General features: G+C 40.3%; 1 protein-coding gene across 3 annotated transcripts in view; it reads left to right on the forward strand.

Annotated features, from left to right (window-relative positions):
- Window positions 1-14,174, forward strand: part of PIAS1 (protein inhibitor of activated STAT 1) — a 57,435-nt gene that overhangs the window by 20,898 nt on the left and 22,363 nt on the right. For 2 of the 3 annotated variants that reach the window (XM_014952720.1, XM_014952722.1), the window contains exons 1-2: window positions 2,729-2,750; window positions 3,360-3,804. In XM_014952720.1, coding sequence (XP_014808206.1) covers window positions 2,745-2,750; window positions 3,360-3,804 — 451 coding nt within the window. In that variant the 5' untranslated portion in view covers window positions 2,729-2,744. Of the gene's footprint in view, window positions 1-2,728; window positions 2,751-3,359; window positions 3,805-14,174 lie in introns of those variants that run through there. The other variant, XM_014952721.1, reaches the window with a different exon arrangement.

Consider the following 14,174-nt stretch of genomic DNA (forward strand, 5'->3'; position numbering starts at 1 on the left):
TTGTGCACTGGTGTGGTGTTTGTAGTAACATGTATTTAGCTGTACTCGAACACATAACTAAACACCTAGTTATCTGTAATTGCAGTTTGCGAGCTATCCTTCAGCCTGTCCTTGGGAACTGTGTATATACTTTCTTTTTTTGGTTGGTTTTTATATTTGTTGTTGGGTTTTTTTGTTCTTTTGTGTTAGGAAAGAAAAAAAAAAAACCCAAATGTTTTGCCAATTCTGATGAACAGCCAGAGGTAGGGGCAGTGAATTGTGTGGGGGATGTTTGCTGTAGTTTGGAGACAGGCTCTTTGTGGTGGGTTTTGTAGCTTGCTGCAGATCGAGCTCTACTGCTGGGAGCGATCTTCTTACTACTGCAGGCAACAGGAAGAAAAAAAAGCAAGATTTCCTGAAGCAAAAGGCTTTGTGTCTTTGTCCTTCAGCTCTGCTGGAGTAGCCATGGCAGTGAGGGGTTTGAGTTGCCACGAGGTGAGATGTGACAGGAAAAAAAAAATAATTCTAAATTGCAGCTTTTTTCTGTATTTACTTTGTGCGTTCGACAGTGCTGGGTTTGTTTCCCCGCTATAATTATCCTGCCTGTTCTAAGATTAGGGAATTGGTGTGACATGGGCCAAGGGCTCGTAGCATGGGTGCTGCTGGGCTGGGCAGTGGCACTGCTGCTGGTTGGAGCTGGGTCGTGTCCTCAAATCAAACCCGGCTGTGGTGGAGGAGGGGAGAGGAATTTTTCACGTTCGGATTGCAGCGACGTGAGAGACTTTTGCCAGCACGGGCTGTCTGTCGGGCTCTGCTTCCCCCTGCCACTGACTGACACCATCCAGCAAAACCTATGGATATGTGTGTGTGTGGGGGGTGTTTTAAGGCATTGCCTCCTTTTATTTGCAGAAGAAAGGTTTGTCGGTGAAGTATGAAACTGTAATAAACCCACAGACCTAAATTGTTGTTTTTTCCGTGACTGTATTTTTAATTGATGTATCTTTTAGTGCTCTTAACATTGCAAATAAAATTGTTCATCGTAAGGAATGTTGTGAATGAGAAGCTGTGGCTGCCCCATCCCTGGAGGGGTTCAAGGGCAGGTTGGAGGGGGCTTGGAGCAACCTGGGCTGGTGGGAGGTGTCCCTGCCCAGGGCAGGGGGTGGCACTGGATGGTTTTTAAGGTCCCTTCCAACCCAAACCATTCTGTGATTCTATGAATGCACCAGCGTTGGGAAGACTTGGGGAATTTTAATGGTTTTGGTGCATGAGTCTGGCTACACGATGGACCCCGCTTTCTGTATGCTTATTTTTAACTCACCTATACCTTCAAAAAATGGCAAATATGCAACATGTAGCAGGAACTTCTCTTTTAGCTCAACTATTTCTTAATCCTCTATGTTTTTTTGCAAGCTAGGTCTACAAGTTTATTACAAAACAGGAACAAAGTGAAGCTCTGAGAGGTTCTGGCTGTTCAGGAAGTGACTTTTAATGGTGATGGTAGCAGGCATTAAACCCTTCAGCTGTAACTACTCATTCTGTTGAAGAAATGTTTGTAAAGCATTATAAATAGTGTTTTTCCATGTTGCAAATCTATTTGTTTCACTTTCTTTTCAGCTGTCAACACTTCAGATTGTAACTGAAATGCCTATTCTTTTAAGACATCTCTGTTTCTTACAAAGTACCTCGTCTGTTCTCATTAGTAGCTCCATGACAGTCTCCTAGTTGAAAGCGTGAAGTAGGTTCTCAGGATATTCACAGAAAAATATGCCAGAAAACTCCTGTTCTATCCAAAGTGACTGTGGTACTCTGCAGCAAGGTTATTCAGGTCTGTTGGTGTGGTTCAATGGAGCAGAAATTTTAGGGCAAATTTAGTTAAATCTATCTGGGTGCACTCCTCATTAAATAGATGAATCATCTAATTTAGGGCTTTTTAAATAACATGACCTATTTCAGTGCAGGGAAATACCTCTTGTGGACACCTGTGCGCTGAAGATCTCTTGCAGGTGCTGGAGGTTTGAGGAACTGGTAGGAGGTTGGGGCTGGTTTCGTGAGGGATAGCAGACTTTCTAATATTAACACTTCAGGTTCAAGAAATCATGTGAAAATAACTTGAGTGACGTGTGTGTCAATATTTCGCACAATTTGTTTGAAGAAGTAGAGAGGATGGGTCACTTGGAAGTTGCAGACTCCTGATATGCTGAATTAGCTGGTTTAGTTCCAAACATGCGCTTCAAGTATTATTTTGGTTTTGATCTTTTGTACTTTTGGAATTGACTATAACATATTCAGGGTATTTAGTGGTTTCATACAGAAGATCCAGATAGCCAGTTGTGGCTTGTACTTCCTTGTGATTTACTGGGGAATCCAAAATTCTGCAGGAATATCATTTCAGCTGGTGTCACGGGCCTGGTCATGGCCAATGAGCCCATGTCAAGCACTGAAAGAAGTTTGCAAACAGAAACTGGGCTACTAAGTTGACTTTCTGGCTCCTGCTTGACCAGCGGGGAAGTACTTGCTGCGCGCAGGCGATTGCTGGTTTCACTACTTGGTGGAGTGTTTTTCTCAGTTCCTGCAGAAGTGAAACAATTTACAAGTTTTAACCAGTTTGATTCATCAGACCGTACTGTGAGACAGTAAAAGACTGTGTAAATGAAGATGCTAATTAATAGAAGGCAGAGCCCAACTCTCCCACCTAAATCAGAACCTGCAGCTTTGATGCGAGAAGTGAGGAAATGGAATTGGAAAAAAATTCCTTTAACTCAGCAATGATGGTATGGGGTGGCACACAAATTGGATTATAATTTCTCTCTCTCTTTTTAACATCACTCGTTTATCTCCTTTCCTTTGAACCTGTGAGGATTAGTTCTGCTGCGTGGCAAAAAGCGAGGGAGGGACTTGAAAGTGAAGTAGCATTCCAGAGTTAAGGACTCACACAGCTTTTAAGTGCAAGTACTGGAGACTTGGATATTGTCAATGTATGACTTTTTATTCATCTAGTTGGATGTTAAAAAAAAAAATCTTAACATTAGAGATGGTAGCTGAACAGTGATTAGAAAATAATTACATTTACAAGCATTATTTTGTATTGGCAACTTGTCCTTTCCTAGGTTTGGTTTTTTTTTTCCCCCCAGCATTTCTGTCCTGAGTTGTGTATAGCAAATGGAAAACCATTTAAAAATTGCTCATTACAGACTTTCTAAGTAAATAAATCTGTCTGTGAACAAGTATTGTTTTGCATTATATTTCTGATAATCAGTGGGGAAGAGCGGCGGTGGTGTGCCTTTAAAAACTGTATGCTTAATGGGATTAAGCCACATTCTAATGTTAGTGTTTAAGATGATGTAACTTGAATACTAATTTTTCGTTTTGTTTCTTTTAAGCAAATGGTTATGAGCCTTCGAGTTTCTGAACTGCAAGTACTTCTGGGTTACGCGGGGAGGAACAAGCACGGACGAAAACACGAACTTCTCACAAAAGCACTGCATTTGTTAAAGGCTGGCTGCAGTCCTGCTGTCCAAATGAAAATCAAAGAACTCTATAGGCGAAGGTTCCCTCAGAAAATCATGACACCTGCAGACTTATCTATCCCCAGCGTACACTCGAGCTCCATGCCAGCAGCTTTATCTCCGTCTACCATTCCACAGCTCAGTTACGATGGCCACCCTGCCACCTCACCGTTGCTTCCCGTTTCACTTCTGGGACCTAAACATGAACTGGAACTCCCCCATCTCACATCTGCGCTCCACCCTGTCCATCCTGACATAAAACTTCAGAAATTACCTTTTTATGACTTGTTGGATGAGCTGATAAAACCGACCAGCCTAGGTAAGGTTGCAAATGTTGTAATACTACTTTAGGTCTTTTTTTAATTTAAAAAATAGTATGAATGAATTCAGCTGCTAATGCAGTAACTGGTTAAATATTGCATCACACCAGTGTTTAGAGAATTGCTATTTTTGGTAACTTTTGGAACAGATTGTTCTACATGGAGAGACATCTTACGTAACACTCATTAGTTGTTTTAGCTGAGCCACTAAATATGGTTCAAAGATCCGTTATGTTTAAAGGGTGAGTTTGACAAGGAACAAACTAAACCTCAGAAAAAGGAAAAAAACTGCCTGCTTTCAGTAGTTATATAAACCATAGAGTCTAATTTATTTAAAAACATAAAAAAAAATATCAAAAATACCCCCGAAACCATCAAGCCCACAAAAATCTTCTTCTCTGTGCTGGGAGAGAATGCCAGGCTGGGTGGTCGCTGGGATCCACTACAGCCTGAACACCTGCATTTAGGAAGATTTGGGGTTCTTTTCCAGTTGTGGCTACTTTGCTTTAAACTGCCTGTTGTATTAAGCTATAAATCGCTTGATTTATAAATCATAGATAAATAATCTGATGCTTACAGAGCGTTATATAACAATGTGTGATTTTTTTTATTTTTTTTTTTCTGGCTCTGACTCCATGTCACACTTAACAGCACGGTTAACTTTTAATACGCTTAAATACTACTTAAATTTGATAGTCCTGTTGATTTCTGGAGGGGCTCCTTCCATGTTGGAACCTACTTCTGTCTTGAAACCCTGGAAAAGATTCGCTGTGAGAATAGCTGGGAGGAGGAGGAGGAGGAGATTTGTGAGAGTAGATACGGGGAGATGGTGGGTGAGCGGAAAGAAACCCGTCCTTTGTGAAAGAGATCCCCTGTAAATAAAAATGAGGAGGTACTTTAACAGCTACAGGGACACAGGAGACTGGATGATGTGAGTGGTGATGGTGGTCTGCAGACTTCTGAACTACATTGCACAGTTGTTTGCAAATTTTTTAACTGTTACAACTGAGACGTTGAGGGAAAAACATGTAGTTTTTGATAATCTTATCTTCTTGTTCAGGTATTCTTTTAAGAGATATACTGTATCTTTTTAGCTTTAATCTAAAAGCTAATTGATTAATAAGCATTCCAGGCAATGCTGGTGGTACAGGATAATTAGGTACTCAGTATGTGTCTCATCACTTTTACATTATAAGTACTTAAAAATAATGCTATAATTTCAGTAAGGCATTCCAATGCAGGAATTATGGTATGCGTTTATTCCTAGATGTGGTAAGAACACTTTGCTGTCAGCTCCATGTCTGACAAACCAGCCCCAAATGAAGAGATCATAATTCATGCTCTGTCATGTCTTAGTGTTTGAGGAGTTTAGATAAAAGAGGGTATTTTTCCCCCCATTTGTGGACTCTGAGTGTCAGGGTAAGAAAATGGAAGTGGATGAAATTCCAACCAGATACTTTTTTTTCTTTTTTCTTTTTTTTTTTTTTTTTTTTAAAAGCAATCTCTGTCCTTTCAGTTAACTTCAGGGTTTGGAGTTTTTGTTTTGCATGTGTATCCTCTGGTGTCTTTCTGTTTGTCCAAAGCAATAATATTAAAAAGCTTTTTTTTTTTTTTCTTGTGCTTTTGGGGGAAGAGAGAGCTTTGGTGTCTGTGCAGATGAGAAACGGTTGGTTGTTTCCTCTTGTAGTGGAAAGTAATGTTGCTACAGATCGTAAAATTGCAAGCTCTAAATGTCATGAAGGTATTTTAGGGTAATAAATATAGATATGTTAATGAAAAAGCATATTGGATTAATAACCAGTGGTATGCAGCTTTATACGCTTTCAAAACAACTTGGAGCAATTGTGCACACAGCTTAGGAGTTTTAAATGCAAGTATAGAGCAGACTTTTATTAGTTTATATAGTTAGTTTATATAGTTACTGATACTCTTAACTAAAAACAATCTTAAACGATTTGTTGAATATTTGCCCCAAATGATTTGGGCATCCTTCTCACTGCTGCAAACAACGTGGGTTTCCTCAAATGTCAAATTTCTAGGTTGCCTGGCTTTGTTTTCTAATGGCAGATGCGTATTACAAACACTCAGAACTTCTCCTTGGCTTTTGGCCAGCGTTTCAGCATCTCCGGCTTGCTTTTTCCCAGCAGATTCCTCAGGGGCAGGGATAAGAAACTTTCGGATTTACTCTGTTTCCCTCCAGTCCAGGAACAAACTGGTGACCTAATGTGGGGTTTTTGAATAATTATCTCCCTGCTTGAAATGGAGCCTATTGGAATAGGAAAAAATGCGTGTGTGTGTGAGAGAGAATGAGTGTGAACTCCATGGATTTGAGGATCTCTAGATTCTTCTGAAATGGCACTCGCTATGTAAAAGTTGGGCCGAGCACATCTTTGGATGTGATTCTCCCTGTTCTTTCTCAAGTCAAGGTGAAATGGCTTGGAAGGTTTGCTATAGTAGTCTTCTCTCCCATCAAGATGTGATTATTATTTTGAAAAACAATAATTTGACAAAGCCTCGGGGAAGGGAGTTGCACAGCAAGGCACTTGAACATGCACTCTCTACCCAAATATTTTACGTAGGTGGGCAGTACACAAGCTAATGTGAATAACAGATAAGGAAATTAAATTTGCTAACTATTATTTTTAATGTTAAGAACAAAAGGAGGAAATGGATGTTACCTTCTTACACTTGCTTCCTTAAAATGGAGCTCTGAACTGTGGTTAAAATCCACATGCTGACTGCTCACTGGGCTGGATTCACGGCAAGGGGGAAACGCAGGGCTTTATCCGTCATCTTTTTATCTTTTACCTTTTTCTTTATCCATCCACCCTTCTTGCCAGCAGCTCTTGAGGAGCTTTACTTGAGCATGGCTGAAGCGTGTGTGACAAGGTTAGAAGGCGGCTGTTGGCTAACTTTTTCTTGTTGTTGTTTTTAAACTCCCTCTGGCTTATGGCAGTCCCTACAGCTCCCAGCACTGAGTAGGATGCTTGCAGAGGAGCAGACTTGCCTGGCTAGTTGAACTCGTAAACTCAGCCCCTGCTACCCCAACCTGCTCTCGTTTGAAGAACTGAAAATAGCAGCCAGGTCCTTCTGGACTCTTCTCCTGCTGTGACTCCGCTCTCCGAGAAGAGACGGAGAGGAGTCCCACCGGAGAGCAGAGTCTCTCCCTTCCTCCCCAGTGTTTCAAGTACCTGACTCCTGCCTCGCTCTTTGAGCCGTGTGGCTGATAGTGACAATCATGGTTGTGCTGTTGGAGAGGGTGACGGCGTTTTCTTCACACCCAGGAAGGCTGTCAGTGGGCTTTGTTTATCTGAGAGGAGGAGATTTCTGTCCATGTTCAGTGGAGCTGTCAAATTGCATCCATATTTTATTAGTCATCCTCATTGCAAAATTGAAAAAGCATCTATGTTGGATGTTTTTTTGTGTACAGACCAACTAGGAATGCTCTATATTCTGAAAATGTCTGTTGGTGGGTGAATCTGTGACCTGAGCTCTTGCGGTGCCAGTGAGAAGTCTGAGCACTCTGCCCCATGGTTAACCACCTTCTGATGTGATTATATGCCTGGGTTATTTTTGAGGAAAAAGCTATCCAGTTTGGTCCTGTTGGAATGTATGAAAGTTGTCTTATTATTGTGACTTGTATGTTGTTGTTTGAGTAGCACCTCCTTTAAATTGGAGAATGTTGGTTGTTAGTTTCTAAAATGAAGATGCAGCTATCACTTAATTTGCCCCTATTTTCAGCCCCCAGTCTACAGACACTGCTAATTGGTTGTTTTTTAAGCATAGGGCCAATTTTCTAAAAGTACTTCTAACACACCGATAAGATCTCTTTTGTGTGGTGAAACATGTTTACTATGAGATGAGTAACGAGTCCCAAAATTCTGCCAGATTATTATGGAAGAGACATTAGATAGTTAAACAACATCTTAAAAATGCTTCTTGTTACAGCGTATGTCATTCCTAATTGCCTTAGCTGTGTAGTTGATCCAAAAATGTTTTAACTGGGTTATAGGTCTTTACTTACCTATAAGGGGAAATTAACCTTTTCTTTTCAGTGTAAAGGATTAAAGGGGCTATGAACTATGTGAACCATGCTGCTCTGTTAAAAGCTGTCTGAATGGCGTATGGATGATCACCCTACAGTTTATTTGGGTTTGGGTTTAAGTTATTTGGGACTTCGGGTTTAAGCAATGTGGAACACAACACTAAAACTCAGATCTGAGCTGAGGAAATAAGAACTTTTACCTGCAGGTCTCACCCTCCTGGTAGGAGGAAACAAAAAAATTGGGCGTTTTGGGGGAGTCAGAGTGTCACGTACAGAAACGTTGTTCGCTGCCTGCCAGATGCAGATACGGGCTCCATCGGGTGAAAGGAGCTTCCAGTGGCCCTACTGAGGCTTGTCTTCATTTGCTTAGGTCTCAGTTCAATTTCTTAATCTGTGGACTATTATTAGTGAGCTTCTCCAATAAGCAGAATTTCACCCCTGGTGTCTGCCCTCAAGAGTTCTGTGCTGTCTGACAGGCATTGGTGCTCCTGACTTGCGTTTACCTTGAAATTGTCTTTTTGCCTGTGATTGATGGTGGTTCCTTGGACATGCTGCGTTCTTCAAGACAGATCTTGCAGCTGATCTGAGTAAAACCTTTAGGGTGACTGTAGTTCAAGGTACAGCTATTAAACAATTAAACAATTGAGTGCACTTTAGAAATCTGGGTTGGAAACTGTAGAAGTTTTGTTTGGCAAGTATTTCTCCCTTTCATATATCAGCAAGCTGATCTGCTGCTCTCTGCAGTCAGTATCCTGGTTTGTATGAAAGTCACGCTTTACTGTCTTCTGTGTTTGTTATTTTTTTAAATGTACTTTGTGGGAGGAAGTTTGACAAAATACTATATTCTCAACTCGGGCTTGAGCTTTCTGACTTCCGGCTCTACAGTTTTCAATTGTGCAAGAATAAGTCTGAAATATTAGCTCTGTCTTCTTCGTGTGCTGTAGCTCAACTAGAATTACAGTGCACTTAAGTTTCTTTTTTTGGCTTCAACTTGTATTTGCATGCGGTATGCCTCAAGTTCACGTATAGAGAATCTTTCCGTAGTCTAGAGGCTGTTTCTTTTAGTTGGTTAAAGAGAGCTTTAACTAACTGGGTAGCTCTTGTGCTACAAGAAAAGGAGTATAATTTATTACTGTTCGCTGCAGCTGGTTGTTCAATCTCCTTGTGTAGACCTGAGATCACCCAAATTCCAGGACCTTACAGGATATGGGTGCTTTCAGACACTGCTGCTCTGGTGTGAATGGATCTGGGAAGCAACTTTGCTTCCCATGATCAAATGAGGATATCTTCTTGATAATTGATAATTTGATAAGGAGTTGGGCTCAGCGATCCTTGTGAGTCCCTTCCAACTCAGGATATTCTATGATTCTAATTAAAGCTTTTAGTAGAAGGAATTATGGCAAGCCACGTGGCTAACTCAAAGCATGCAAGTAATCCATTAGTAATCAGTGAACCAATCTAAGCTTGGAGTGGCATCCCCGTATCCCTTTTAAGTGTTTGGAGAGCATGGGGCCTAGAAGTGATGCTCATGTATCATGAGAGAGGAAGCTCTGCTATTGCAATATGTTTGTTTTTTTTTTTTTTTTTTAAGATTTCCTTTTGCAACCAAGATGTTGAGATCACTTAGAAGGTGTTGGAAATACTGCTGGGACTTGGAAGTTTTCAATAACTTGGAATCTTTTAGAGATACTTTAATCTTCCTTTATGATGGCTTTTGGAAAAAGATGATATGGGTTGTGCTAACCCTGGTAGAGAGCTTACTAGGGACTCTCTTATCTAATTATGAGCTTTACACTTAGTTTTTGCCTTTCCTGTTAGGCTTGGTACTTTCTTGGTGAGAGTAAAAATGCATCAGAAGTAGGATACCCTGGGCACTGGCTTTTTAGTGCTCACCGTTTAGCTGCTGTGGGTGCTCTTAGAATAAAATATAAAATGTTCAAGCCTGAGTGGCGGCAGTTGAGTTCTGGGACGTAGTGTCTAAAGAAATCAAGTGACTTGAGCATGGATGATGCAGTGATGGTCCTTCCCTCGGGTTAAATGATGGAAGTGGAGCCGTAGCCCCAGGGCAGCAGTGAGAGGAGAGATGGGTCGCTGGGTCTTTACTCCACAGAGGTAGGTTGGGAGGGAAGAGGGTTCTGGTGCTGAAGGTTGGCATGAAATTGTCCCTTAAGACTTGCTGTAGGTCTTCAGAAATCCTCATTGCTCAGAAATGCTCTAAGACATGACTGAATAAAAAAATAATCAAATATAAATATCTGTCCAATGGCACAGTTTCCAGCTGATCTATTCTGTTTATACAACGTATTATGGAGAGTTATAAACTGCGTAATGCTTATGAATTAATTGTAGCCCTTGGAGTATTTCCAGGCTATTTTCATATATAAATTTAGGCACTATTTCAAATAAGCTCCTTTTGTGTCTTTTTACTCCCTGCCTTTCCCACCCCCAGTGTAGCTCTGCCTGTTCCTTGGGAGTATTAACTGTTAAAAGCTTAAGTTGAACAGAGTCTAAAAATTATCTTAAGAGAGAAAAGCAGCAGACTGACCGGAACCGGAGCTCGGTTTTTCATCTGGTTTAAGCTGAAGAATGTGGCGCTGTCACGTTCAGTAATTCAGTGTATTTGTGAGCGTAGTGCAGTTGTAACCCATGGAAGTGGGTTAAGAGCTGGTCACTGCTGTCAAGGCGAGAATGATTTGTATGTTTACTAAAATGCTTCCCTTCGAGTAGATTTTTGAAGTGTTTTGAAATGTTAAGGTTGCGCAACATCCATTGTGATAAGTGATTGAAATGAAGTGGCCAAGATGTGACAGCGAGGAGGGGACAGAGCAGACGGGGGAACGCGGGACTTCGCTCGCTGCGGAGGAGACCTCGGGCCCTTGGGTGGCACGGAGGGGCCAGCTTTGGACTGGTCTGACGTGGCTCTAGCAATTAGCAAGAGCTTTTCCTGCCTCCCAGGAAAGAGGGTGGCTCTCCGAGGAGGGGTCTCCCCGGGACAGACCCCATATTGCACACCGCAAATTCCTTTAATGGGTAGGAGGAAATGAAGGCTGTAGTGGGCAGTGGTTTAAAAGGTACCGCTGCTGGATTCCAGAGGATGGCAGGAGCTCGGGGCTGAGAGGTTGTGGTTAATAGAAAGGAAGTGTTTATGCATAAACACTTGTGTTACCCAGGAACTTCATAAATTGTGGTGGTTTTAAAAGGGCTAATGATACATCCCGAGATGGTGTAGGGCCCCCATTAAGGTGTATCCTCTCATCAGTTCTCTCCCATGGAGCTGCCTCTTCCGCTTATATACGGATATCGCAGTGTTCCTCTCCACAGGCATTTATCTCACCTCCAAAAAAGCAGTTGTATAAATGAACCCCTGTTCAGGATTGATACAAGAGGTTTTTGGACAAACGCTATTATGAGAAGCTTTGTGTACGTAGCTTTGTGTTACGGATCGTTCAGGATTGATACAAGAGATTTTGGACAAACGCTATTATGAGGAGCTTTGTGTACGTAGCTTTGTGTTACGGATTTCCTGGCTTCTGCTGCAGTTGAACATAATTCTGTCTGAATTTTACCTTTTTTTAAAAGGTAAACATTTTCTGTGCCTTAATCTAGATGCAGTAATTTTCGTCTAGCTTGGAGGCAGTGTATTAAATTTTCAGCACTGCTGTTTGAAAGAGGATTGAACATAAATTGTTACAATGCCTTCTGTTGTTTAAAAGAAAAAGCAAAATGCCTGTGCTGCAACAAAATGAGGTATTTTACCTATCTGGGGAATATAAGCAAGAATGATTTATGTGTTGAGTTGACAACTTCTACAATGTTTAGGTTTTTCTGGTTAATACGTTGACAAATTTAACTGATCAAAATTATGTCCTGTATTAGGTTAGTGAATAACAAATTAGACATCTCTTGTTTATCTTACAGCACGTAGCAAAAATTTGCTGTAGTCCTGACACTCTTACTTAACATAACTATTTTTGCCTTTGGAAATAAACATTTTGTTATTGGAAATCATTGGTAATGGGCCAATTCAATGATACCTTTTCTCATGGCCTGAACTTCAGGTAATTACTGCAGTGTAAAGTGCAAGTTTAATTTTAGTCCAAGTATCTTTCTGTATTGGAAAGTAATATATTCTCTTCCCAATATAATAAGCTACACTTGGTGATGATAGATGGAAAAGATTAACCTCAGTATATTAGCAGTGTGATGGTCAGGTGCAGTGGCATTAGGAAAGCATCCCCACCTCAACAGGGTGATACTCTAAGATTCATTAAAGATTATAAGGTATCTGTTCTTGAATGGAAATTTAGAGACTGGCTTTTTCTCAAGGCAGCAAGAGGTATTTTACTGCAGAAAGATTGTGTGGCTATTTTTAGCCTTGGGTACTGGTGAGGTGGAACAGAATATTTTTAGAGCTGTAGAAAATGCAGCCACTCAAGCTGGGTTCTTTTTTTCACTCTAGCGTTATAGGGTTTTTCCAAAACAAAGACTAAAATTGGTAGGACATATTTTTTATGTATTATTATTATTATTACTTACATAATTAATATATTCATTGTCTATACACACACACATGTATATATGCATTCATATAGAATTTTAAGTGTTTGGTCCTGTGAATCATACTGTCGTGTAAAAAAGTAGTTTTTGCTCAAATTCTGAAAACTTGTTACTCATGTGAAGCGTTGAACAAAAGACACAACCGGCAAGGCATAATTGGGTCACTCTCACTTAACACCTACCAATCCCACATGCTGTTTGTACCTGAAAGAGGTAAGCATGAAATAATTCAGGAAACTCTGGTGACACTGAATTGATAAAAAGAATAGCTTTAAAGAAGAAACTCTGCTCTGGAATGTTTTTGCAATGTTTTAGGCATTTTAGAGTGTGTTGTAGTAAGGTTGGGGACCTGCAGAGACAACGGGCCTCGGCTTGTACTGGTTCTTACTAAGTGTATGTACACATTTACAAGAAAATGTGGATTTTATTCATTGCCTTTCCTGGATTTAAGCTGAATGAATGAAGAAGTAGTAAATACTCCCCTCCTCCCGCCCTCCCCCCTGCCCCCCTTCAGCACCCCCTCAAAAAAGGTGACATCCCGGTAAGATGAGAAGTGGATTTTTAGATGGCTTGTCTGAAACTGTTCTTGTTGACACCCATTTAATTACATAAGTCTGCTTGAAAAGGTTTTTATTATACTTTCAAAACCTGCCCTTTCAGATTTCTGAATTATTCAGGAAATTTTTTATCAGCAGGGTAAAGTGATGCTTGTGATTCATGGTATTTTTTTTTTAATTACTGTGTCTTTGTTCTTTATATCTAAATTAAAAGAAATAAATAAAGAAGTCCAGTAGGCATTTGTGCGTTGTACCTCCTTTCTGAGATTGCAAAGGAGTCTTGGCCTATAAACTGCTCTTGACTGATCCTCTGAGTTCTGTACCCTTCAGAGAGTGCTAAAGAAATGGTTAAAAAATTTAATAATTTGTAGTTATGAAGGAAAAACACCAAAAACATTCCTGGCAACTTTTTAAAGAATGTTCATGTTAACTCTGTTGTTCTGGCTTGATTCCAGCTCCATTAGATTATAAATTGTATTTTAATTCACTTGGTTTTCAATGAGAGATCTATTTTTGCCTTTCTTTTGTTAAATAATAATTGCTGTTTGCAGGGCACGGTTGCATGTTTCTAGCCATCAGAATTATTTTCTTGTCGAAAACAATATATTTTCATATTTCTGGTTTTAATCATACTCCAGAACTTTAAAAGTAAACAACGTGCTTGACTTGCCAGGATCTGTTTGATGTTCCTAAACACAGCAGATACACCAGACGAATTAGCAGAAATCTGTTAGCTTTTCTGCACTCTTAAATTCCAGATTTCCAGTGTTTCTTCCTAAGAAATCTGAATTCCTTAGCAATAGGGGAGATTGTGTAGTCATACATGAGCTTGGAAGCTTAATACTTAATAGTAAAGCTGCTAAATTAATTCTGTTTAATGTGTTTTGTTGAAATTTTCATGCATCGTAGATCTAGAAATAATAGATATGGGTATAAAAAGATTGCATGAAAACATATGGGAGATGATTAGAGAAAACCACAAAGAAAAAAACATATTTCATCTCGCTTCTAGAGGATGCTTTTGGTTTTGTTTGCTGAGTATCCCCCTTCCTCCTTGGCAAGCCCCAGACACACAACTGAGGTCCTTCTCCCTGGCCAGATGCATCTGTGTCCCCAAGACAAACCCACTCATGGCTCTTGGCGGAAAGCTAGAAAATGGAATTAATGCTTTTAACCACCACAGCCTTTGTAAAAGTTCCCTGTGCTTTGA

The sequence above is a fragment of the Calidris pugnax genome, unplaced genomic scaffold (genome assembly GCF_001431845.1).
Source record: "Calidris pugnax isolate Ruff unplaced genomic scaffold, ASM143184v1 scaffold187, whole genome shotgun sequence".
NCBI classification, from domain to species: Eukaryota; Metazoa; Chordata; class Aves; order Charadriiformes; family Scolopacidae; genus Calidris; species Calidris pugnax.